At 41.8% G+C, this 26454-nt stretch overlaps 1 protein-coding gene across 3 annotated transcripts in view; it reads left to right on the top strand.

Annotated features, from left to right (window-relative positions):
• Positions 1–24419, top strand: part of LOC149467785 (carbohydrate sulfotransferase 1-like) — a 103856-nt gene extending 79437 nt beyond the window's left edge. For all 3 annotated transcript variants that reach the window (XM_089671203.1, XM_089671202.1, XM_089671201.1), the window contains 2 exons: positions 13267–13449; positions 23092–24419. In XM_089671203.1, coding sequence (XP_089527329.1) covers positions 13305–13449; positions 23092–24173 — 1227 coding nt within the window. In that variant the 5' untranslated portion in view covers positions 13267–13304 and the 3' untranslated portion in view covers positions 24174–24419. The remainder of the gene's footprint in view (positions 1–13266; positions 13450–23091) is intronic.
• The last annotated feature ends 2035 nt before the right edge of the window (positions 24420–26454 follow it).

Below are 26454 nucleotides of genomic sequence, written 5' to 3'. Positions count from 1 at the left end.
TTTAATTGAGATGTACAGTTTATAGGTCACATTAAAGGTCGAAAACGTTCTGAAAAGATTTATCTTTGTCTCATTTTGTACATCACAGAAACTGGACATTTTAACATGGGTGTGTAGACTTATTATATCCATTGTATCCATGGGTCTTATGCCTTCATTTACAAGAAGCTTCATCACCACACGCTGATCCATGCTACACTAACACTGTTGTCTACCATCTTAATTAATGTTCTCTGGACTGGCACTTGACATGTGCGCCGCCAATTGGCCAATTACCTGGAGGCTCAAGCTGCATAGACTTACAATCACAGTGCCCGTGTGAATGAGACCTTATACACTCACCTGCCATTTTATTAGGTATACCTTGCTAGTACTGGATTGGACCCTCTTTTGCCTTCAGAACTGCCTTAATTCTTCATGGCTGGAAACATGCTTCACAGATTTTGGTCTATATTGACATGAGTTACTATTGCCTTTCTATCATCTTGAGCCAGTCTGCCCATTCTCCTCTGACCTCAACATGGCATTATTGTCTGCACAACTGCCGCTTACTGGATATTTTCTCTTTTTTGGATCATGCTTTGTAAACCCTAGAGATGGTTGTGCGTGAAAATCCCACAATTTCTGGAATACTCAGACCAGCCCGTCTGGCACCAACAACCATGCCATGTTCAAAGTCAGTTAAATCCCCATTCTGATGTTCAGTTTGAACTTCAGCAAGTTGTCTTCACCACGTCGAAATGCCTAAATGCTGCCATGTGATTGGCTGATCAGTTTGTGTAACCAAGTAATTGAACAGGTGTACCTAATAAAGTGGCCGGTGAGTGTAACAAAGGTGCAGCTGCCTCTCTGTACTCAGCGTACTTGGTTATAATATATAACATCCCTCAGCCTTTCAGCAAACGCATTTAGAGTTTCTGCTGCTAATGTGATGTTTAGTAAATAGACTGTGTGAGACTATCCAGCAAGATGTCCCAGGACTCTATGTGATTGCTCATTGGGAGATCACCATCACCATCACTATCCTCTGTGCGTCAATTATGCCTGCTAACAGGCTGAACATCCCTCTGAAACATCCCTCCTGTATTCCACTTCTCCAGCCCACAGATTCAAGACAAGCATGGTTCCAACTTGTAATGCAAGGATCAGTCCATTCAGATGACACCGAGTCAGTGTAGGAGGGTTGAATAATCCAAAGCGCACTTACAGTTGTCCAGGCGCTTTCATAGAGGATATACAGTAATAGGATAATGTCACATCCTGACGTTTTCACCAGTAACCACTGCTTGGTCATGAGATTGAGCTGAGGTTTCTTGTCATCAAAGTTCAGCATTATTGACAAAGTGTGTTGTGGAACACTTCTTCTGGATATTATCATGCATTTGATTTACAGAACATCACATTGGCAGCAATTCTGAAAATGCATTTTCTGGAAGGGTAAGAGGTGTTACGGGTTCATTCACACAGCCCCCAAAAACGCTGTTCTATTGTTTTCTATGAGCCCATGCACACAGGCATAAGGATCAGTAAACGTACGCTGCATTCAGAACAGTAAACTCAAAACTGAAATGTGTCCAAGGCCAGTAATTTACTCATTTACGCATATAAACACATGAAAACAAATGTACAAGTAAAATTGTACACATTTATATGCATTCAAGAGCTTTACAGCCAATTTTGTGCATTTTTACAGGATCTTTCTGCTAGTCTCTACCAACAAGATTCTGTGTAGATCTTCAGTAATTTCAGCCTTGTGCATGTACCCTAAATATTACAATCCTGTGTGCTGTGTACAAACAGAGAGGCAGCTATTAGTGCTGTTGCAGCACTTAGGTCAGGTGTGTCCAACCAGTGGCCCAAGATGGCTATGAAGGCAGCCCAACACAAAATCATAAACTTACTTAAAAATGTTAATTAAAAAAAAAATTTAAAAAATGCATTTACACTTAGCAAACACATGCAGCCGAAGGAAAAATAGAATCTCTGGACTTTTATGTTTTATATTCCCAAAGAAAAATATCATAAACGGCACTGTCACATGGAGGTGGGGAGAGTCTTCCATCATATGTTAGGGAACATTCAGATCGGCATCTATGGTTGCTACCTCATCCCTTTAAAACCCGAACACGTTAATTACACAGGTTCTGAGGCTAATTTATTGCAGATAAGGCACTAAGTGAGTTTAATTACCACCTTAATCAGCCACAGAACCTGGGTCATTAATATGTGTTCGGTTTTAAAGGGATGAAGTGGCAACCCTACAGGCATCTTCCAGTGTGAATTTGTGATTCTTGCCAGCGGAGAAACTACATGAATAGTCGTAGTTATCAGCATCTCGGCTGTACTTCGTACAAATCAATGACCAGCACCTCTACAGTGGTTGCTCATACCATCAATTATATTCAGATAGGGCTTGGATGTAGGGTTGCCACCTCATCCCTTTGAAACTGAACACATATTAATTGCACAGGTTCCGTGACTGATTAGGTGGTAATTAAACTCACCTAGTGCCTTATCTGCATTAAATTAGCCCCAGAACCTGTGTAATTAATATGTATTTGGTTTTAAAGGGATGAGGTGGCAACCCTACTTGGATGCAGAGTTTTCATTCAGTACAGTGGTCCTTCATGCACAAAAACTGGACACAGCTAATCATCCAGTTCTATGCAGCCATATGTGAAGTTTAGCCAGATCTATACTCACACATATTAATGACACAGGTTCTGTGGCTGATACTAGTGGTAATTAAGCTCACTTAGTGCCATATCTGCAATAAATTAACCTCAGAACCTGTGTAATCAATACATGTTTGGTTTTAAAGGGATGAGGTGGTAACCTTAACTACAAGGCTTTCTTTACTCCAGCCGAATAGTGTATTGCAGAAAGTAAGGTAATGGTAAGTATGTGCATCTGCATCTACTTTAAATCACAGTCAGCCACTGAATCACAGCTGGTGGGTTTCATTATTGCTTAACAAATGTAACCTTGTCCTGCAGTGACAAAACTTGCAAAAGGTTAACGGCCTATTAGAGAATTATGGCCAAAACTTTTTTATCCAAACTTCTGTTCTGGGTCACAGGAATGCACTTACTATTGCAATCCTGTGACCCAGAGTCAGCTGATGCAGCAAAGCCTGGAAGGATTCCGACAATATTGTCACGATCCACTCAGCTGCCTAACTGACAGCTGGCTCCACCTCTCATTGCAAGGCTGAGAGCTGGATATATCCTCTCCTGCCCAGCACCCCAGTGAGTTCTGGAGGAACAGAGCACAGAGCGGCGACTGACAGTCACCACTCTCTGCCCTGAGCAGACCAAGAATAGAATGATCAGCGGTCACATGATCGCTCAGTTCTTGGTATTAGAACCAACAAGGGACAGTTGCAGCATTACACTGATTCTGTAGCATACAGCTACTTTGGCCATACTTCTCCTGTAGGTCACAGGAATGCTATTAGTTCTGCACTCCTGTGACCCAGACTCAACCGACATCTGGCTAAAGTCCACTGTTGGCTGATGTCACAGAGCCGGTCCAAGTTCTGCAGGGATCCTGACAATAATATTGGGATCTGCTGAGGTGCCTGGCCAGCAGCTGGCTCAGCATCTCAGCATGCCGCTGAGAGACTGAACGAGCCTCTCCTGCCCCCTCCACAGCCTGGCACGCCAGTGAGCACTGGAGGAGCAGAGCGGAGAGTCAGTGACTGCAGCTCACCACTCTGTGCTTAGAGCTGATCTGAGAGCTGAGCAATCTGCAGTCTTTGATCACTCAGTTCTTGGTGTAGAGTCAGATGGGGACAAATACAGCATGGGATTGATGCTGCAGCCATCTAGGTGAGTATGAATGTTTTTTTTTTCTAATTCCCATATTTCTCTTTTAATGAATAGATCTGTAAGACCTTTATACATGCAAGGACTCCCTCTAGTGTTAAAAAAAACCATGATCATGCCTTCACAGACATCTATGTTAATCAGTAAAAAGGCACCTTAAGAAAAAAAAACACTTTAGTTTGGTTGTCTTACATTATAAAATTGTTGTGCTACCCATAGCTGCACAAGTTCATCATACTTTTGTAGGAAGTTAGAAAAGTGAAACAAACATTGACAGGTAACATGGTTATTAACCACCTGCCCTCCAGAGGATTTACCCCCTTTCCTGACCAGGCCAATTTTTTCATTACGGCACTGCGTTAGTTTAACTGACAATTGCATGGTCATGCAACACTGCACCCAAATTAAATTTATGCCCTTTTCCCCACAAATAGAGCTTTCTTTCGGTGGTATGTGATTGCCTGTGGGTTTTTTATTTTTTGCTCTATAAACAAAAATAGAGAATTTTGAGAAAAAAACAATATTTTTTACTTTTTGCTATTGAACATGTCAAGTAAAAAAATTTAAAAAATCAAATTTCATCATAAATTAAGACCAAAATGTATTCTGCTACATGTCTTTGCTAAAAAAAATCCCAATACATGTAAATGAATTAGTTTCAGTGAAAGTTATAGCGTTTACAAATAGCTGTGTATACACTGGAATTTTTTTTTACTAGTAATGGCAGTGATCAATGACTTATAGCAGGACTGTGGGACTGTGGCGGGCATTCTGACACTGGGGGGAACTGACTTGCTGTCACTGACATCCCCAGTGATACCAATACTAATAAAAAGCACTGACACTGTACTAAGGGCAGGAAGGGGTTAACATGTGGGGAGATCAAAGGGTTAACTGTGTGCTGTGTGCTGTTTCACTATGTGTGTGTATGCTTTACTGTAAGCACACTTCTTGTATGGCTCCCTCGTCGGAGATACTCGGCGATCACTGGGTGTTAGCGAGTAATAGCTGGCTGGGACCTGGTCATTGACAGCCGAGGCCCCTGCAAAATCACATATATATACTTGATTTTGCGCACCAGTGTTGCCCTGCTATTGGGCGATGCGGAAGCAGTTAAATGACCAACATAACAAACTTGGCAGTTAAAGTAGAACTATAGGCAGAACCTTTTTTTCATTTCGGATAGAGTAAGGGAGAGGTATAACCCCTGTCAGATTTTTTTTCACCATTTTGGAGATTTCCCTTAACTTCCTGTCCCATAGCCAAACAAAAAGTGAAAAGAAATCCCTGCAAATTAAGGGAATTCCTTGGGGCCCCCCAGCTCACCTGAACTAGTGTTCCAATAGGAAGAATTCCCTTCTATTACTTTTCTGTGGACAACCCATAATTTAGGATTTTCTTTTACTTTCCCTTTTAATAATAATGGTAAACAGGACAAATAGAGATGGTGAATCTCCCTAATGGGGGTACAGAGAGGTCTCTGCACTTCAGCAATGTTGCAAAACAATAAGAGACCCCCGTGCTCCACCTTTAAGTGATAGTGAATGATGGCAACAGCTGTTAACAATATCAGATAAGCACACACATCTCAAGTAAATACTAATTCAGAATTCTTGCAGCACAGTTCTCCACCATGATAAAGAGTGCACACTTACTACATGGTTAGACCTCAATCTGCATATTAGAGGCCAATGTGCTCTTTGGTACGTTGTCACACTCATCAATTTTATACATCTCCAGTCGAATCCAAATTATGTTACTTTCAACAGATGTGAAGAGTAATTGCAAATAATACAAGAATTGTTCATCACTAATGTCATTTAAAAATGTTAAATTATTAAATTATTAAAAACTGAACACACTGTTGTGATATAAAGCGGCCTCATAAAACAGACAAGTGCTTCAATCAATGGGGGAGCAAAACATGTAAGATGGAGCTTGCGCATCTGATATCATTCCTTTTAAATAATGAAGTTTGTCTGTTTTATGTGGCAACTGTTAGATACATTGTAAAGTGTGCCCTTTTTTTTACTGTTTTAACAATGTTTTTTTTTTTTGAAACATGTTTATTTAGTGTTTAAAGTAGAAAAAAACAAATCAATAATAGTGAATAGAATTTGTTCACCGGTATCAAATAATAAGAAGGAGATACAGGTGCGTGAGCACCATAAGATGCTATAGAAATAGGCAAAACAAAGTATAGAATATGCAAAAGATTCCTGAAAAGTCGTGCTGGTAAGTTTTCTCTCATGGAACGTGTAGAGAAAACTAACACATAGGTTTGATGACTCTCACACAAAGAAAATGACATAGGAATAACTAGAACCAAAGAAGAGTGTTAATGAGGTTGGAGTCATGGCCATCGTTATAAGCCTAGCATCAATAGATAAGGAAGCAATAAAATGGGGGGGAAGATAGGGGGAATGGGCCTTCCATAATAACCTCTTTTCATGGGGATAAAGAGATCTACCAGTCCAATGGGTAATTCAACAGAATGAATCATGAATTTCCAGGGGGCTTGACTTTCAATTTGCCCAGGGAGTTGGTCATATTTGCTCTCAGGTACCACTCTGTGTATTGGAAGGATTGCATTAATGACATCATTTCTGTAAGACAGAAGATATATTCCATGTAGGAATGCCATCTAGTAAAATCTGCAAACAAATAGTGCAGCGCTTCAAAATAACAATAAAATCAGTGAAATGAAAAATGAAGTGATAGCTGAATGGACTTTGCGCACATCTTGACGTTTTAAAAGGAGTGGGACAAGGTGACATCTTCCAAAGAGCGATTGGGGGAGAGTCATCCAAGCCTTCAGCTCTGACATACTTTTCGTAAACACTGGGGAGAAGTTAAGATGGTATACAGAGGAAGGATCTTTCCCTATTTTTATACCCAAATATAGAATGTGATGGTGTACCACTGGGAAGGGGGACACTGTATCCCACTAAGCTGCAACTGAGCTGGTGAGGGGTAGAACTTCGTTTTTGTCATAATTGACACATAAACCAGAATAAGTGCAAATCCTATCTAGGCTATTTTGGAGAGGTTTTAAGTTAGAGAAGGGGTAACATATCATCAGCAAACAGCACTGTACACATTTTGCCCGAGACAATGCAGATGCCACAAAGAGGGGCCAATGTTAAGAGGTATCTCAAAAGGGGTTCTAAAGACAAAATAAATAGAAAGGGGAAAAGGGGGTATCCCTGTCTCATTCCCTTATGCGAGGGATAGTACCACCTGAGGCTATAATCCTTGCTCAACATTGATTTTAATACAATTGATGAAAGATTATTATTGCACTTTTTGCAATTATCTTTTACATGTTTCCTTATGATGGAAGTAATTTCATTTTTCCTTGGTTTTGACTGGAGACATACAAAATCAATGTGTTTTTCCTTAAGTTGGTAACTTACAAAAGTGCATATTGACTTCTATTATGCTGTTTGAGGTCTAGTCATGTTGTAGGTTTGCACTTTTTATCATGTGGAGGACACAAAGGCTTCCTCTGCACCAAGGTGGATTAAAGAAGAATTCCAGTTATGACTATTTTATACAGTATATAGTTACATTGGTCCAGCTTGGTCTAATGTAACTATGTATATACCATACCTGGCAGATCCCCCTGGAAGTTGGAAATCACCAAAGTAGACATGGCTACTCCGGTGATCTTCATGAGCTTCTGGGTCCCAGGAGTTCGGCCTCTCAGGATGGACACCACTCACAGAATGCTTTGCATCTCCTGAATTAATGCAAAGTGTTTTCTGATTGGATGAGGTGAAGAGGCGGGTGGTGATGTCACAATGTCTATGTCAGTGATTTCCAGTTTCCAGAGTCATCGGACAGGTATAGTATATCCAGGGTGTTTTTTTCTCAGATAATAGATGCATGTACTCCCCCCTTCTGCATCACCCCTTGCCTCCACCCTTGCCCATCTCCAAGCACCCTTACTTGGTTCCACACTCTACCCACCTCCCAGTACCACCCCTTTTAGAGAATACAGAACCAAGTATCATTTTGTGGTGGTAAGTAATGTGTATGGAATTTATTAATGATACAAAGAAAAGCAGTAAAAAGGATCACCTGCAGCCAGCAGCAATAGACCCCCAGCAACAATAGGTCATCCCAGCAACAACAGATGCCTCACAACAAAATACCTCCAGCAACAATAGACTCCTGGAAGCAACTTAGATTTCCCAGCAGCAATAAATCCCCCACCAGCAACAATAGACCTCCCCAACAACAATGCCCCCCCTCCCCATGACAATAGATCCCCCAACAGCCAGCATCAATAGACCCTTCCTTCAACAGTAGATAACTTCCAGTGACCATTGACCCCAGCAGCAATAGACCCCCTGCAACAACAGATTCCTCCCCAGAGAGAATAGATTCCCCCAGCAGCCAACATCAATAGACCCTCCAGCACACCCTAGAACCCCATTCATTACATAAATTCAGTGCTGGAGGTGCTGGAACTGCATCCCCCCACATTCCTGCTGAAAAAAAAGCTTTTGGTATATACACAGTTTCATGGATCCAAGGTGGACTAAAATAACTATGTATAAAATATCCATAACTGGGATTCATCTTAAATGATATTTGCATAAGTGCTGCTAGATTGCTGAGTTAGTACTTCTTCAGTGTTGTTACCTTAGAAAAGCTTTAGGTTAGGTCAGGCTTGCTTTCATGTTCCCTGAAGTGGAGACTGATGAAAATGGTCCTGTGTAGTCAGACAACAGACATTGAATGGTGATATTATAACGGTGCTATATTACAGTATGCGCATTTGATCACTGAAGCCTGTTCAGTGCTGCGTTGCTGAGAATTTTGCAGTACCAACACACCAGTTGCTGTCGATCATGTTTTTTTTTTTTCTATTTCAAGAAACGTACATGGAAGATACATTTATTATTTTGGGTTCCGGTGACAGGACACAAAATCCTCTTGCAATCCTCCAAGGGATTCCATCAATGGACTGTTCATAAAAAAAGATTGTATCACCTGCAACTTGACAGCTTATTTTAACAATGAAATATGTCTCTAGTCTACAGAGCTGCCACACGCACAATAGGAACTTTCCTGAAAGGCCATCATATCGTCTGTTCTCTAGTTTCTTCCGTCGTTTCATTATAACTGCTAACAATGAGGAGGACAGCCAGTCAGCTTCTGCTATACAAAAGTCTTTCACTGTTTCCTGCACTGACAATCTCTCAAGCTGTAGCAGTCATAATGCTTGTCCTGCTTTAGAACATCTGGTAGGGCTGGTAAATAAAATGGATTATCGGCCTGCATTCATTAAAATGATGCAGGCCTTAATGATGTGTTACTGTCTGGATATACAGTATGACAAATGGTGATTATTATTGTACTGGCTGATTAATTGCAAAGGCCTGCAGATGTTAAAAGGAGTATTATACCATAATGCTCTGCTCGATGGATTTCTATAGAAACCTTAGTTTCTGGGATTATTGTGTAAAGACCAACTCTGTGACAAGTTTTTTTATTTTTTTAAAAAGGCTGCAGAGGCAAGGTTGTTCAGGCAGCAATGTTCACCTTCAATCTAGATCTGTCCTCTGCAGTACCTCTTCTTCACCACAAGATGTCCTCAGTCTTCTGGCTAGAATGGCACTCTGGTCTGAAAGAGCGAGCTTAACCTGAGTGCATGGCACCACCCCTGAGGAAGCATTACTACAGAATCCTTCATTCACAATGTATTGGAGCAGAGAGGTGAGCAGATGTCATCATGCCAACACCACCAATAAGAGAGGTGTTCTGATGCTCTAACACACTTCCTGTTCAACTCTTTGCCTCCAAAATACAAAACAGTGAGCAAGTATTGTCACCTTAGGACAAAAAGAGTGTTCCAGCCTGGATCACCTGGTGAAAATAACGGGAAAAAAAGCCTGAAATGAGGAAACATCTAAAAAATGATGAGCTGCAATACATTACATATTTGTTCTTTGGTTCAGATACACTTTACAGCCTAGGTATAGTCAAAATCTAAAAAAAAAAGCACAAGAGACTGCTTTACTATTATCAATGAGAAGTGTCCCTTGTGTTGCTGGTTGTGATTTAAGTTAAGAAATCATCTGTCCTCTAATACCTCCTACCACCACAGCTGTATTCTTCCGGTGCAGCAGGGATTAATAGGGATCTCACCTTGCATCATGTGCCTTGGTTCTATCCGTCAACCTTTTCATCACTAAAGGACCCAGGACCGATGGATAGAATATGGAACCACAGTAAATGGTGGGCCACACAGGCCCCTGACACTCCTTGAAGTGTCAAATGCTGAAGGGTACTACATGGATGCTGCAGAACTTGGATTGAGGGATAGTTCAATACAGGGGCGGACTGACCATTTGGAAACTCGGGCACTGCCCGAGGGCCCGGGGCCAGTAGGGGGCCCCATGAGATGCCCCTGGTACCTTTTTCATAGGCTTTTTTGAGTTTGGGCAAGGACACAGGGACCCCATGATCCCCTATTGCCCGGGGGCCCCATGAGTTGTCAGTCTGCCCCTGGCTCAATAGTAGGTGTTTTGGTGGAGCGCTAGACCTGAAAAAGGGTAACAATTTAGATCTGAGTTTTAAATGCAATTCTTTGTCAGCCAAAGTATCCCAGGGGATCGCTGGAATAGTCAAGTAAATGTAGACAGTATGACAGCACCTCAGAAATTATGTAAATCCAGTAAATCTTTAGAAATCTTTATTTTGCACAAGTGGTCACAGAAGGAATCCAGTTTGTTCTGGGACTCAATCCTCCCCTTTCATCAAGGCTGAGGAACACAGAATGAAACAGCTTAAAAATATTTAGAAAATCACGTGATGTTGTGATGATAATCAAGGTTTACATGTTTTATGACATAAAAAATATATATATATACTGTATATATACTTTATTTATATGTATATATAAACGCAGCATGATGAAGGTATTATCTTCATTATTTTTTTATGTGAATGAATATACGTACTAAGTATGTTTGGTGGTCCTCTTATTTGAGATTTTGATAAGCCTCCTGCCTGCAGACCCCCACAACCACATGGCCAGGGTTGTGGGAAAGAGGCCCAAAATGGGAACAGGGTGCTTTGCCATAAAAGTTCTCCCTGGCAAGGTACCCTTTCCAATGTTGAGGGCATGTGGCCCTATCTCCCCCTTTCCTGGCTTGCCAGGCTGTATGCTTGGTTATTAGTCTGGTATGGATTTGGGGGGGCACACTTGTTTTCTTTTTTGTGTGGTACCACACAAAGGACAGAAAGAAAAATAACAATACCAGAAAGAAAACAAATTAGAATAGAAAGTTGCCTCTAAAAGACAAAAAAAACAAACAAGAAAAAAAAGCATCCCCACCACCGAAATTCAGATGAGCCCTTATCCATTATCATTATGCTGTCATATCTCAGTATGCTTTTAGATTATCTGTATTTTTATCACTCTTTGTGAGGATAATACCAACATCATGCTGTGTTTATATACAGTTGTGTTCAAAATAATAGCAGTGTGTTGAAAAAAGTGAATAAAGCTCAAAATCCTTCTAATAGCTTTTCTTTCCATACACACAAATGCATTGGGAACACTACACATTCTATTCCAAATCAAACATGAAGAAAAATATATCAAATTTGTGTTGTTCCTCTAAAAAAATTGAAGAAAAGTGAATATTAGACTGTTCAAAAAAATAGCAGTGTTTGTATTCTTCTTTACAAACTCAAACATTCACTATATAAACTGAAAAATGTTTGAAGATTTTGCTTTCCTTTGAATTAATTAATATTTAGTTGTATAAGCACTGTTTCTGAGAACTGCTGTACATCTGTGTTGCATGGAGTCAACCAACTTCTGGCACCTGAAAACAGGTATTCCAGCCCAGGATGATTGGACTACATTCGACAGTTCTTCTCTATTTCTTGGTTTTGCCTCAGAAACTGCATTTTGATGTCACCTCACAAGTTTTCTATTGGATTAAGATCCAGGGATTGGGCTGGCCACTCCATAACATCAATACTGTTGGTCTGGAACCAAGATGTTGCACATTTACTGGTGTGTTTGGGGTCGTTGTCTTGTTGGAACACCCATTTCAAGGGCATTTCCTCTTCAGCATAAGGCAGCATGACCTCTTCAAGTATTCTGATGTATTCAAACTGATCCATGATCCCTGGTATGCGATAAATAGGCCCAACACCGTAGTATGAGAAACATCCCCATATCATGATGCTTGCGCAACCATGCTTCACTGTCTTCACAGTGTACTGTGGCTTGAATTCAGTGTTTGGGGGTCATCTGGCAAACTGTCTCCGGCCACTAGACCCAAAAAGGAACAATCTTACTTTCATCAGTCCACAAAATGTTGCGCCATTTCTCTTTAGGCCAGTCAATGTGCTCTTTGGCAAATTGTAACCTCTTCAGCAAGTCTTTTTTTCAACAGTGGGACTTTGCGGGGGCTTCTTGCAGATAGCTTGGCTTCACATAGGCGTCTTCTAATTGTAACAGTACTCACAGGTAACTTTAGACCTTCTTTGATTGTCCTGGAGCTGATTGTTGGCTGAGTCCTTGCCATTTTGGCTATTCTTCTATCCATTCGAATGGTAGTTTTTCGCTTTCTTCCACGTCTTTCAGGTTTTGGTTGCCATTTTAAAGCATTTGCGATCATTTTAGCTGAGCAGCCTATCATTTTCTGCACTTCTTTATATGTTTTCCCCTCTCCAATCAACTTTTTAATCAAGGTACGCTGTTCTTCTGAACAATGTCTGGAACAACCCATTTTCCTCAGAATTTCAGAGAGAAATGCACTGTAACCAGCATGTACAACATTTGCTGCCTTCCTTCCTTAAATAAGGGCAATAATTGCCACCTGTTTTTCAAAGAATGAATGACCTCACTAATAGAACTCCACACTGCTATTATTTTGAACATGCCCCTTTCAATTAGTGATTCAATTACACAGAATCAGCAGCATGCATGTCATGACTGTTGGGTCTGTTGGATTTCTATTACTCTACTACACCTGCTAGTAAATTATTTGCCATGTAGAAATATCATTTCTACCAAAAACAGTGATTGATCCGGTTAGTGATGTCTGACTGCTATTATTTTGAACACAACTGTATGTATTTTTTTTTCTCCTTACATTTCTTTAATTTACTCAATAGACAGACATCTCTTCAAACTTAATGGTCTCACAAGCCTAAAGCTAATAGTGGTGTAACCCCTCCAGGCCATTAAGAGTTCCAAAAACCGGGAGGCTGTGGCGGGCATTTTTTGTAAACCTATACTTGTTACAAACCTGTATGCTTTATCACTTGTATTAAATTCTAATGTCCCCTCTTCTTCCATTTTTATAAATTTTCTTAGGTGAAAAGTCAGAGTTCTCTTTTAATATGTATTAGTGTGAAGATGGGAGATGTAAGTAATGGTTTGTGATCTCTGTATGTTGCACAGGAACGCTGGACATGAAACAGAAGCTATGTAAATTCTGAATGATGGAGTGTTCATGGAAAGTCCTTGTCTTGCTAGTTTTTACATCGTTGGGCATTCAATACACAGCCATCAAGTCTCTCAGGACAACCATGATGTCATCGTGTACCAATCCGATGGCAGAGAACCGATGTGGCCACTTAAAAGGTGAGAAGACCACTTTGCATCTTGCCTTGACAAGTCAGCGTTGCAGTGGGGTGAACATACCATTCTAAAGGGTTTGTGACACAGTGATTGGTCAAAAACATAGGGAAGTGATGGCGAACCTTTTTGAGCCCGAGTGCCCAAACTGCAACACAAAACCAACTTATTTATTTCAAAGTGCCAACACTGCAGTTAAACCTGAATACTGAGGCTTTAGTTTTGAAAAAACAACTCATACAGTTGTCTGAACTAATTAATATATTTTCTACATGTGCATGTATTTTTCCAAATGACTGTCCAGGCCTCTTGGAATGATCTTCCACTATCTGTTTTCAGTTGTGCTTTTTTTTGCTGTGCTCATTTTTTAGTGTTCAACACTTGTAGTCTAGAAAAACACAAAAATAACAAAAATTATTTACTAACCCCACCCATATAAGATATGTCTGTAAATGTTCTCAAAATATGGCTATATACAAGTCTGTGTAAGAGCAACTTACATTTTTGTAGACAGATATAGGCATTGCCATAGTCCAACGTCTTGTGGAACAAGGCGAACTGTGCCCGGGTAAGAAACCCTCATGGGTCTGGAAGCTGGCTGTGTGTGTGAAGGATCCAGAAGAGAGGGCTGGAATGCTCAGCAGCCAGGTGTCAGGCATGATGACGTCACTGGACGAGCTGCGACTCGGTGCCGAGCGTGCGCATTGGCGATGGCTGCCGGGGGGTAGCGATCTACTCGAGTGCCCACAGAGAGGACTCTGTGTGCCAGCTGTGGCACGTGTGCCATAGGTTCGCCATTGCTTATATAGAGTATTAAAGTATATTTAACCACTTGACCTCTGGAAGGTTTCACTCCCTTCATGACCAGGGCATTATTTTGCTATTCGGCACTGTGCTACTTTAACTGGCAATTGCTTGGTCATGCAGCATTGTACCCAAATTAAATTTAGGTAATTTTTTTCACACCAATAGAGCTTTCTTTTGGTGGTATTTGATCACCATTGTTTTTTTTGTTTTTTTTATTATATAAGAGAACACATTTTTTTTTAAAAACCCAAAACAATATTTTCTACTTTCTGTTATAAGTCATATCCAATAATAAAATAAGAAAAAACTAATTTCTTCATAAATTTGGGTCAAAATGTATTCTGCTACATGTCTTTAGTAAAAAAAATAAAAAAACATTAAGTGTATAATAATTGGTTTGTGTGAAATTTATAGTGTCTAAAGTATGGTATATATACTGAAATTTATTCTCCTCCCCCAGCTCTTTGGTTCTCTTCCTCCCCCCAGGCTCTCTCTCCCCAGTTCTGGCTCTCACCCCACTTCCATTCTCTCACTCTCCCCCTGGCTCTCTCTCTTCCCCCTCTGGTTCTCTCGCTTTCCCCCTCTCTCTCTCTTCCCCCTCTGATTCTCTCACTCTCCCCTGGCTCTCTCTTTTTCCCCTCTGGTTCTCTCGCTCTCTCCTCTCCCAGGCTTTTTGGCTCTATCTCCCCACCTCTGGCTCTCCCCTCCCCTCCCTCTAGCTCTCTCACTCTCTCTCTCTTCCCTCTGATTCTTTCGCTCTCCCCTCCCCCCACTGGCTCTCTCCTCCCACTTCTCTTGCTCTCCCCCTGGCTCTCTCTCTTCCCCCTCTGGTTCTCTCGCTCTCCCCCTGGCTCTCTCTCTTTCCCCTCTGGTTCTCTCGCTCTCCCCCTGGCTCCCTCTCTTTCCCCTCTGGTTCTCTCGCTTTCTCCTTCCCTGGCTTTTTGGCTCTATCTCCCCATCTCTGGCTCTCCCCTCCCTTTAGCTCTTTCACTCTCTCTCCTCCCTCTAATTCTTTCGCTCTGCCCTCCCCCTACTGGCTCTCCCCCCCCACTTCTGGCTCCCCCCCCCGTTCCTTCTTCCCACCTTTCACTCTCTGGCCTTCTGTCTTTCTCCACCACCCCCTGACTTTCTCTCCCCCCGCCTTTTTCTCTCTCTCACCACCACTGATTCTCAGTCTCTCGCTCCCACCCACCCACCCCCCCCCGCTCTCTCTCCCCCAGCTCTTTCCCTCCTCTGGCTTTCTTGCTTTCCCTTCCCCCTGCTCTCTCAACATCTCTTTCCCCCTCAGGTTCTCTCGCTGTCTCCCCACCCCGGCTCTCTCTCCCCAGTTCTGACTCTGTCCCCACCTCTGGCTCTCTCCCCTCCCCCCAGCTCCTTCTCCCCACCTTTGACTCTCTGGCTCTCTCCTCGCCTTTGGCTCTCTCTCTTCCCCCTCTGGCTTTCTGGCTCTCTCCCCCTGCTTTCTTTCCCTTCCACCCTGGCTCTCTCCCTCTCTACCCCTCTGGCTCTCTCGCTTTCTCTCCCTCCAGCTTTCTCGCCTTCTCTAACCCCCCTCACTCTCTCCCACCTCTGGTTCTTTTGCTCTCTTTCTTCTGGCTCCCGCCCTCTCAGGTTCCTTAACTGTCCCCCTGGCTCTCTCTTCCCCCCCTCTGATTCTCTCGCTCCCCCCCTGGCATTCTGACTCTCTCCTCCCTACCCTCAGCTCTTCCCCTCTCTGACTCTCTCAGTCTCTCCTCCCTCCTGTTCTCTCTCCCCACCTCAGAGTGGCTTTTTCTACTCTCCTCTCGCTTTCTGTCTCCCCCTGGCTCTCTCCCCGCCCCCCGCTCTCCCCCCCTCTGGTTCTCTCGCCCCCGCCGACATTCTGGTTCTCTCCCCTCTACCCTCAGCTCTTCCCCTCTCTGACTCTCTCAGTCTCTCCTCCCCACCCCCGTTCTCTCTCCCCACCTCTGAGTGGCTTTTTCTTCCCTCCTCTGGCTTTCTCTCTCCACATCTGGATCTGTCCCCCCCCCCCCCCATCTGGCCCCAAGCGACAATTAGCTCACATTCCTACATCCTGTGGACAGCTGGGACTAATATTGTTTTTTAATATTTACATACTGTACATACATTTATATATAGGACTTTTTTTCTTTTGAATATTTTCCCATTGCAGTTCCTCTCTTTTCCCAAGTGTTGTTGTTATCTCTACAGATCATTACCATTTTATAAGCTCTGCCCGACACATCATCCTGGCACCCAGCACACCTACTCCCACAAACAATTGTACAGGCATCAATTTGACACATCTGATTGATATCTGCAGTATTGCTCCTGCCGTGTCCACTTGTGATAGTAATGCTTTATTCCTGTTTAAGCAGTTAGTGTTCTGAACAGTCGCAGTGGCTGTCAGCAGTTTGGGATGCTATCTTACTGCTGTCACAGATACTCATACACACTGATGTATCAAAGATGTGTGTAAACAACTGGAGATGGGCCCATTCTGCTGAAATTGCTACCTTTGCAAAAAAAGAAAATAGACCTAATGACCAAACGCTGTATTGTGCCTAGATGATGCATAGTGCTTGTTAGACAGATAGGGAAATAAAAATGACAGCTTGTTTTTAGTTCAAAGTTACAAGGCTTCTCAAAGTAGTAAAAAAGCAATAATAAACTGCAGCGGAGCCGCTTACCTGCCAAGTTAAAACACATACTGTATGTAGAAACTGTTTTATCTGCCAAAGATCTGTAAATGAAGGCACATAAATACCCATACCTTCTGTGCTATACAGTATGTATATAAATCAATAGATACAACGCTTAACAGATATGTAAAAAATCACACATCAAAATGCTAAAGCAGAACACCAGGGGACACACAAATCAACCTCTGCAGTGGGCTCCCCTTTAATACTTGTTTTGTCCAGGAGTAGAGGGAGAAGCAGAAACAAGGCATTTTTGTGTATTCCTCTGCCATTAGACAAAATTAGCATTTCACTTAACCCTTGGAGTTCCCCTTTAACCCTGTACTCCAGGCAAAAAGTTTAAAGCAGTATTAAACCCAAAACAAAAAAAATTAGATGCGGGGGATGCATTATTTTCCTTTTTTGTTCTCTTTTTTGTTTTTTCCCTCTATTTTTAGCTGGTGATCTGGCCAGTAACACACCTCCTGTAATACACTCTGGATGGCGGAGCAACAGAGATACCTTTGGACAGCAGCATTGTTAATCTGAGGTGTATGGGGGGGAGAGGGAGTGTTACATGTACTAGCAGATTCAGATACACTAACAAATTGAGGTAGAACTCCAGCTTACATGTTTTAAGCATTTACAGTAACAGTTTTGTTCACACTGGGATGAAGATTTTACATAAATAAATAAAAGCTGACCATTGTAAGCACCTCTGTCAGTGGTCAATGGTGTGTCTCAATCCCCTGATTGCTACACCATCAGGACAGCTAGTTCTGTTGAAAAGCAACAAACTTACTGGCTGGATCCCCTGGTAAAAAAAAAAGAAAACAAAGCCTTAAACAAAATTAAGGCAACCATCAGATATAAGAATTGGTAAGATGTAGTATAATAAATGGTTTGCTTTTGGGTTTAGTTTTACTTTAAAACATGAAAAATATGGGTAAGAAATCTGTCTACCAGCCAAAGGGTTTGTATACCTGTCCATCCAGTCCTGAGATTTACACAGCCCCATGACCCAGCACAACCAGGCAAATTATAAAATTTTTCTGTTACATTTATAGATTGATAGATGTAGATGGATACAAATGTATCCTTTCTTCACACCTAGCCTGCTGATTGGACAGTGAAGCAGCAGCAGACTGATCAGTTTATTTTGCTCTGTCACTCTGTTCTCACCTCCTATCATCGTGTTGCCTGCCAGCACATTTGCATGCTGCACACCTGATTGGCTCCCATCCTGCCTCTCCCTATAAGGGGATTGATTTGAGGCTGATTATGAGTCAAACTCAGGTACTTAAAGCGGAGTTCCACTGAAAAAAAAAAAAAAAAAAGTTTTTGTAGCTGCCGACTTTTAAAATACAGCCAGTTACCTGTACCTCAGTCCAGCGGTGTCCTCACACTCACTGGTTGCACCAGCCATCTTCTCTCCCTGGCGCCAGCATCTTCAGTGTGGTAACCCAGCTGTGACAGCTTGCAGTTTCACAGCCGGGGGCCCACTGAGCATGTGCGAGAAGCACTGCACTTTGTGAATGGCCCCATAGTCTTTTGGAACCTGTCACGTGTCCCAGAAGACTACAGGGAGGGAGGTGGGGGAGGATAACTTCCACTTCCGATCGCCTAGGCGATCGCAGCGGAAGTGGGAGCGAGTACCTGTCAAATTCGGGTACCCCCTCCCCAGAGGTGCCAATCCTTAATGGGGAGCGGGGAACAAAGCATTAAAGTGAAACTTCCCCTTTTGGGTGGAGCTCCGATTTAACTTGCTTGCATTAGAAAGAAAATAAATAATGTATTATTGAATAATTGGTAAAACACGTCTAAATGCGAATGCAAAAATGCTAATAAATGCTGAAAAACATGCGTTCCTAACAGGGGCGGACTGACCATTCGAGCACTCGGGCACTGCCCGAGGGCCCAGGGTCAGTAGGGGGCCCCATGAAATGCCCCTGGTACATTTTATAGGCTTTTTTTGAGTGTGGGCAAGGACATAGGGGCCCCATGATCCCCTATTGCCCGGGGGCCCCATGAGTTGTCAGTCCGCCCCTGGTTCCTAACACTGCTTATACAGCTAAGACTACCAGAGTTTTTAAAATGCCCTGCGTGCATGAGGACTAACAATGAACTGCCTTTTTAAGTGGGGATGTGGTACTAACAATACACCACTAGGTGGTGATCAAGCTTATGTTTCTATCTTGTCTCCACTTTGAACTGTAATTAATGGAAGGTTGCTGCCATTCATTTATTGTATGGAATTTAGTTTATTTTCCAAGAGGACAGAAGGGGCATGATTGAAACCTTTAAATACATTTAAGCTTAGTTTACACTTGTGATGCTGGTGCGGGGGGGCATTAAAAACAGTGCTAAAAAAACGCTGTCTCTATAGCTGCAAAGGCAGCACACGGGGGTGAACGCATGGCATAGCTGCAATGCTTTGCATCATGGTGCAGAAAAAAAATGACCCCCCCCCCTGTTGCATTCAGCAGGCTGTACTGCCTGCTGACCAAAACCCACTCAACTGCAATGTAGGCGGTTGAGGCATGGTGGTGCAATTTTTCCAACAGAAGTGTACGATTAAAAAACACACGCACATACTCCTCTAGGTGGATGCATCACCCCAATGCTGCATTTGTCTACACCAAGAACTGAGTAATCAAAGACTGCTGATTTCTCAGAACTAGGTCTTCAGTGAGTGGAGAGTGGTGGCTTTCAGTCATTGGCTCTCTATTCTTCCTCTCCAGCACTCACTGGAGTGCTGGGCTGTGGAGGGGCGGAAACGGCTGGCTCAGGCTCTCAGTGGCACTCTGACAGGCTAAGCCAGCTGGCGGACCAGGCATCTGGGCTGGTCCCAACATTAAAGTCTAGACCAGCTGAGTGAAGTCAGCCGACAGCGGACCTTAGCCTGCTGTCAGCTGAATATGGGTAACAGGAGTGCAGAACGAAGTGCACTACTGTGACCTACAAGAGAAGTAGGGCCATAAGAGCTTTGGCCCTACTTTTCCTTTAAGGGGTTAAAATAGGCAGTGAGGAGGTGAAATAGCAACTCTTCGCTGCCTGTCAAACACCCTCTGAAAAGTGATCCACTGCAGATCACTCTTCGCAGGGCAAGGCATGTACAAACGAGCCCTAAGGGTGTGACTAAGGCCCAGAAGGGCAGTATTTCAATATATGAGATCCAGAACTCAAACAATCCCAGTTTAGTAGAAAGTTCAAAACTAACCTCGGAAAGTACAGTTGTGTTCAAAATAATAGCAGTGTGTTGAAAAAAGTGATTAAAGCTCAAAATCCTTCTAATAGCTTTTATTTCCATACACACAAATGCATTGGGAACACTACACATTTTATTCCAAATCAAAACATGAAGAAAAATATATCACATTTGTGTTGTTCCTCTAAAAAAATTGAAGAAAAGTGAATATTAGACGGTTCAATAAAATAGCAGTGTTTGTATTCTTCTTTACAAACTCAAACATTCACTATATAAACTGAAAAATGTTTGAAGATTTTTCTTTCCTTTGAATCACTTAATGAATATTTAGTTGTATAAGCACTGTTTCTGAGAACTGCTGTACATCTGTGTTGCATGGAGTCAACCAACTTCTGGCACCTGTGAACAGGTATTCCAGCCCAGGATGATTGGACTACATTCCACAGTTCTTCTCTATTTCTTGGTTTTGCCTCAGAAACTGCATTTTTGATGTCACCCCACAAGTTTTCTATTGGATTAAGATCCGGGGATTGGGCGGGCCACTCCATAACGTCAATCTTGTTGGTCTGGAACCAAGATGTTGCACGTTTACTGGTGTGTTTGGGGTCGTTGTCTTGTTGGAACACCTATTTCAAGGGCATTTCCTCTTCAGCATAAGGCAGCATGACCTCTTCAAGTATTCTGATGTATTCAAACTGATCCACGATCCCTGGTATGCGATGAATAGGCCCAACACCGTAGTATGAGAAACATCCCCATATCATGATGCTTGCGCAACCATGCTTCACTGTCTTCACAGTGTACTGTGGCTTGAATTCAGTGTTTGGGGGTCGTCTGACAAACTGTCTCCGGCCACTAGACCCAAAAAGAACAATCTTACTTTCATCAGTCCACAAAATGTTGCGCCATTTCTCTTTAGGCCAGTCAATGTGCTCTTTGGCAAATTGTAACCTCTTCAGCACATGTCTTTTTTTCAACAGTGGGACTTTGCGGGGGCTTCTTGCAGATAGCTTGGCTTCACATAGGCGTCTTCTAATTGTAACAGTACTCACAGGTAACTTTAGACCTTCTTTGATCTTCCTGGAGCTGATTGTTGGCTGAGTCCTTGCCATTTTGGCTATTCTTCTATCCATTTGAATGGTAGTTTTTCGCTTTCTTCCACATCTTTCAGGTTTTGGTTGCCATTTTAAAGCATTTGCGATCATTTTAGCTGAGCAGCCTATCATTTTTTGCACTTCTTTATATGTTTTCCCCTCTCCAATCAACTTTTTAATCAAGGTACGCTCTTCTTCTGAACAATGTCTGGAACGAACCATTTTCCTCAGAATTTCAGAGAGAAATGCACTGTAACCAGCATGTACAACATTTGCTGCCTTCCTTCCTTAAATAAGGGCAATAATTGCCACCTGTTTTTCAAAGAATGAATGACCTCACTAATAGAACTCCACACTGCTATTATTTTGAACATGCCCCTTTCAATTAGTGATTCAATTGCACAGAATCAGCAGCATGCATGTCATGACTGTTGGGTCTGTTGGATTTCTATTACTCTACTACACCTGCTAGTAAATTATTTGCCATGTAGAAATATCATTTCTACCAAAAACAGTGATTGATCAGGTTAGTGATGTCTGACTGCTATTATTTTGAACACAACTGTGTTTATTTAGCGAAAAAGAGAGACTCATTAAATGTTAAAACAAACACAAAGAAAATAAAGAAATACACAATTTAAAAAAATACCCCTGAAACCCCTGAAAAATAACCCCACACCATAATCCCCCTCCACCAATCTTTATACTTGGCACAATGCAGTTAGGCAAGTACCGTTCTCCTAGCAACTTCCAAATCCAGACACATCCATCAGATTGCCAGACAGAGAAGTGTGATTCTTCTCTCCAGAGAACACGTCTCCACTGCTCTAGAGTCCAGTGGCGGCATGCTTTACACCACTGCATCCGACACTTTGCCCTGCACTTGGTAATGTAAGACTTGGAAGCAGCTGCTCAGCCATGGAAACCCATTCCATGAAGCTCTCTATGCACTGTTGTTGTGCTAATCTGAAGGCCACTCAAAGTTTGGAGGTCTTTAGATATTGACTCTGCAGACAGTTGGCTGATCGGTGTAAAACAAAACACTTTCAATGGTATATTTAACAGATAGAAAGGGGACATGCAAGAGTTCACTCATAGGCTTTACATACACTATAAAGAAGAATAATCACAGTATTTTGTCTTTACTTTAGTGAGTTCCTGATGAGGAAAAGAACATGCAGTAGTTTGTCCAATCGCCCTAAGTGCTCTGTAAAACTGGCCATACATTATGCAATTTTCTTGTTAAATTTCCTTTAGATTTACCTTCGGCTATGTAGTGCAAGGGCTGCCTGACTGCTGATTGCATACAAATTGAAAGTGTTTAGGTTTGAACTCATAATATATGGTTTTGGTAAATCTAAAGGAAAATTGTACAAGAAAATTGTATAATGTATGACCAGCCTAACACTATCTGCGATGTCACAAAGGCAGCCTCCTCCCAACCCCCCTTAGCGCACAGCTACCACACACTATAGCTGGAATGGAGAGAGCTGGTTTGCTTTGTAACACTCTTCCCAAGCTCCCTGACCTGTCCAATGCAAGCACTGGCAAGAGGAATGCAGAGGATTGTGAGATGTATCAGCCACTCCTCCCTCTGCATTCCTCTTGCCAGTGCTTAGAGCAGAAGACAGAAGCTACAAAGCAAAGCAGTCTTCTTCCTGTTATCTGGGGTAGTGGTTGGCCATGACCCAAGGTGAAGTGTTACGGGGCACCTAGGGAGAAACATACTACTTATGCTTTGTTCCATCAGGAACGCAATGAGTTATAAAAAATTGAGATAATTCTTCTTTAACCTATCAGTTAAAAATCCAAGGACATATTGTTTATTTTTTATCAAATTTATATTATTAGTAATTACTTTTTATTTTTACTATTCCAGATAACATCACAAGAGCATTGTGTGAAGATGCCAACACCCAACAAAGTAGAAAACATATACTGATATTTGCCACCGCCAGAAGTGGGTCGTCTTTTCTTGGTCAGCTGTTTAACCAAAATCCTGATGTCTTTTACTTGTTCGAGCCCCTTTACCTTGTCCAGTATACACTTGCAAACAGACACCCTGCCATAGATAGGCGATCCCTTCTTGGAGCCTATAGGGACTTGCTTCAGAATCTGTATGATTGTGACTTTTATTTACTTGAGAACTATATCAAACCAACACCCAAGGATCATGTGGCATTGTCATTTTTCAGACATGGAGCAAGTAACGCCTTGTGTTCACCACCTGTGTGTGAACAGTTAGAAAGACTTGAAGAAAACATATGCTCAAAGAAGTGCCAAAGGATAAACTTGACTTTGGCTTCCACTGCTTGCCGGTCATATAAATATATGGCCATAAAGACAATCAGGATTCCAGAGATTGATCATCTGAGGACACTTGCAGAGGACCCTCGTCTAAACCTTAAAATTATTCACCTGGTCAGAGACCCCAGAGCTGTCCTAGCCTCAAGGATTAGTACTTTTGTAGACCAATATAGGCTTTACCAAATTTGGAACTCATCTGGCAAAATGCCACATAACATAGACCTGAACCTCATCAAGAACATGTGTATTGATTACAGTAAGTCAGTAGAGACGGCCTTCAGTAGACCTTCTTGGCTAAAAGGCAGATACATGCTAATCCGATATGAAGACCTTGCCAGAGATCCAGTAAAGAAAGCCAATGAGATCTACAACTTTGTTGGCTTAGAATGGAAAGACAATCTCACTGCATGGATCGAGGAGAACACCAATGCTTCTGTTCCCTCTAACGTGAACAAATATACGACAAACAGAAACTCATCAGAGACTGTTGAAAATTGGAGACTCCATCTGCATTTCAACATTGTCCAAGCTGTGCAGGATATATGCAATAAAACTTTATCCCAGTTTGGATATCTTTTAGTAGACTCCATACATCAACTGAAAAACCTCTCTCAAACCCTCATTGAACCAAGGGTATTTTTACCATTTATTTAAAAAATTGGAAAGAGGACCAAAAAATCTGTTAACTAGGATTTAAAACCAACGAAAGGCTACAGTGAAAATATAGGACTTGCAAAGTAACAAGATATAAAGAGAGCAAGCTAAAGCAGCTAAAGAAAATTAATTCTCAGCTTATGAATTGTGCATAGAACAGCGCCTTTCAAGTGAAAAAAAAAAGTTTCAATCACTTTAATATAAATAAGAGATGACTTCCTTTTTTAAATTAAATTATATTTCCTATTTCTGTGTAAATGTGTTCTTTGATTAAAAAAAAAATAAGAAAATCCTTTACTATATGATTTACAGATGGAGAAAATAGTTTCATATTTTTTTTCTTTTATGTTAATTAGAACAGGAATCTTAAAAAATGGTTTGTAAAATTTTAATTAATTTACATTGATTTTTTTTCTTATCATTTTTTTCCTTTGTGATATAATCCTTTTTTTTTCTTTAAAGAAGATCTCTAGTTTATTGGAAAAACAGAATATTGCTATGAAGTAAGGAGCTGTTGTGTTAAAAAAAATGCAACTGAGTTTCTTCCTGTCAAAGTAGGGAAGCAGGTGCAGTCCCGAGCTTAAAATATTTTTGTTCCTTGCCAATGCAGGGTAAGACAAGAAGATTATTTAACTCCCCCCCCCCCCTCTCAGGTGCACATAGTTGTCTTCCCATGACACTTCCATCTGTTTGGCTACCAGAAACAGCAAACCTGATACCTCTAGGTATGTAAGAGCATATGATTTACTCCTTTATCTCCCATGTGACAGCACTGATGATTGGCCATCCAACACAGTCACATTGGGACAGACATAAAGTCTGAAACCCTGTGTAAAGCCCTTTCTTCTCCTTTTCTCAGGGGCTAAGTAGAGTGGCAGTGGAATTAAAAAAAAGGTATGTATCTTATGCTAGGGAGTGAAGTAGTAAAGTATATCTAAACCCTTTTTTTTAGTTTTGGTTCTTTTTTGCTGTCCCTGCTAGTACTGTGCACCTCTGGTGCTGTATTACTTATATTAGAACAATTGTGTACTCACCTGTCCAGGATTCAGTGAGATAGGGCTAACTAGATCAACTGACCACTTGTCAAAATCTTCCCAGCCAAGCCCATGTATACACTCCCAATCCCATTCATTCCAACAGAGAGTTATTCATGCTCAGAACTCCAAAGCAATGAACAGGTTTGCAGGCCCAGCCAAGGAGGTTTTGCCAAGTGGCTGGGAGATCTAGCCAGCAATATCTCGCTAGAATGAGGGCAGGTGATTATAAAACTAGTAGTAGGGTGGGAGGATCCTCTGACAGTTAAAAAAAAAACTCCAGTGAGATGTTTTTCTTTTTGGTTTTGAATAGAGAGGGAAAGCTTTAGAAATGCTGTCTGTCAATGGAGAGATTTTATATGACAGGAAATAAAAGGAAACCTTCCCAAAATAAAGGAAATCCCACCAGAAAAGGTGTTCCCATTGGTAGAATTCCCGCCTACTCCAGTTCTGGTGACAGCTCTAAATCTTTAAATTTTACTTTCTAGATAAAAAGTATTAGTTAATTTTCTGAATGAAGTTACAGACAGCAATAAAACATGAAAGAGTTGGTTCTAAACTTTCCTGGCGCTACCTAAAACAAAGAAAAAAAGTATTGGAGATCCATTTCAAATTATCATGTTAGAAGTCTCTGCTTCAATATAATCTGTGTCTCCTCAGTCTGCAATACATGATGTTGAATGACATGACAGGTTAAGTTATAGAAAAGAAAGGAAGTCTTCATAGAAACTTTTTTTTCGTTTTTTAAATTGTGCACTAAGCCAGCCTTTTTCAAAAATTTCAACACAGAGGAACCCTTGAAACAACTTTCTGGTCTTGGGGAACCCCTATATCTAAAATTCATAATACAATAGTGCAGGGCTCAAAATTTCCACTCACCTGCTCGCATTTGGCAAGTGGAAATAACGTGGGGCTGAGTGTGTCCACTTAGGACACCAGGATAGGAGGGGCTGCTGACATTCCTCCGGTGCCTCTTCCTCCCCTTGCTCACCGTTAGTGTTTTGCCCTCTCTCCCTTCTCCCCCACAACTGCGCCTCATCCCTTCCCTCTACTTATTTTTCCTGCATGTTGGTCCGGGGCTCGGTGCTCTTGTGGATCCCAGACCTTCACCAAGACCTTAAAGGATTCTGCAAAACAGACAAGACTAGGTTAAAGTGACACTCAGGGTTGGTTCACATACAGTCACGTCCATAAATATTGGGACATCAACACAATTCTAACGTTTTTGGCTCTATACATCACCACAA

This window comes from Staurois parvus, unplaced genomic scaffold, assembly GCF_062004578.1.
Source record: "Staurois parvus isolate SC_StPar_1 unplaced genomic scaffold, SC_StPar_1.0 ptg000101l, whole genome shotgun sequence".
Lineage (NCBI taxonomy): Eukaryota > Metazoa > Chordata > Amphibia > Anura > Ranidae > Staurois > Staurois parvus.
This window is presented reverse-complemented; position numbering and strand designations above follow the sequence as displayed.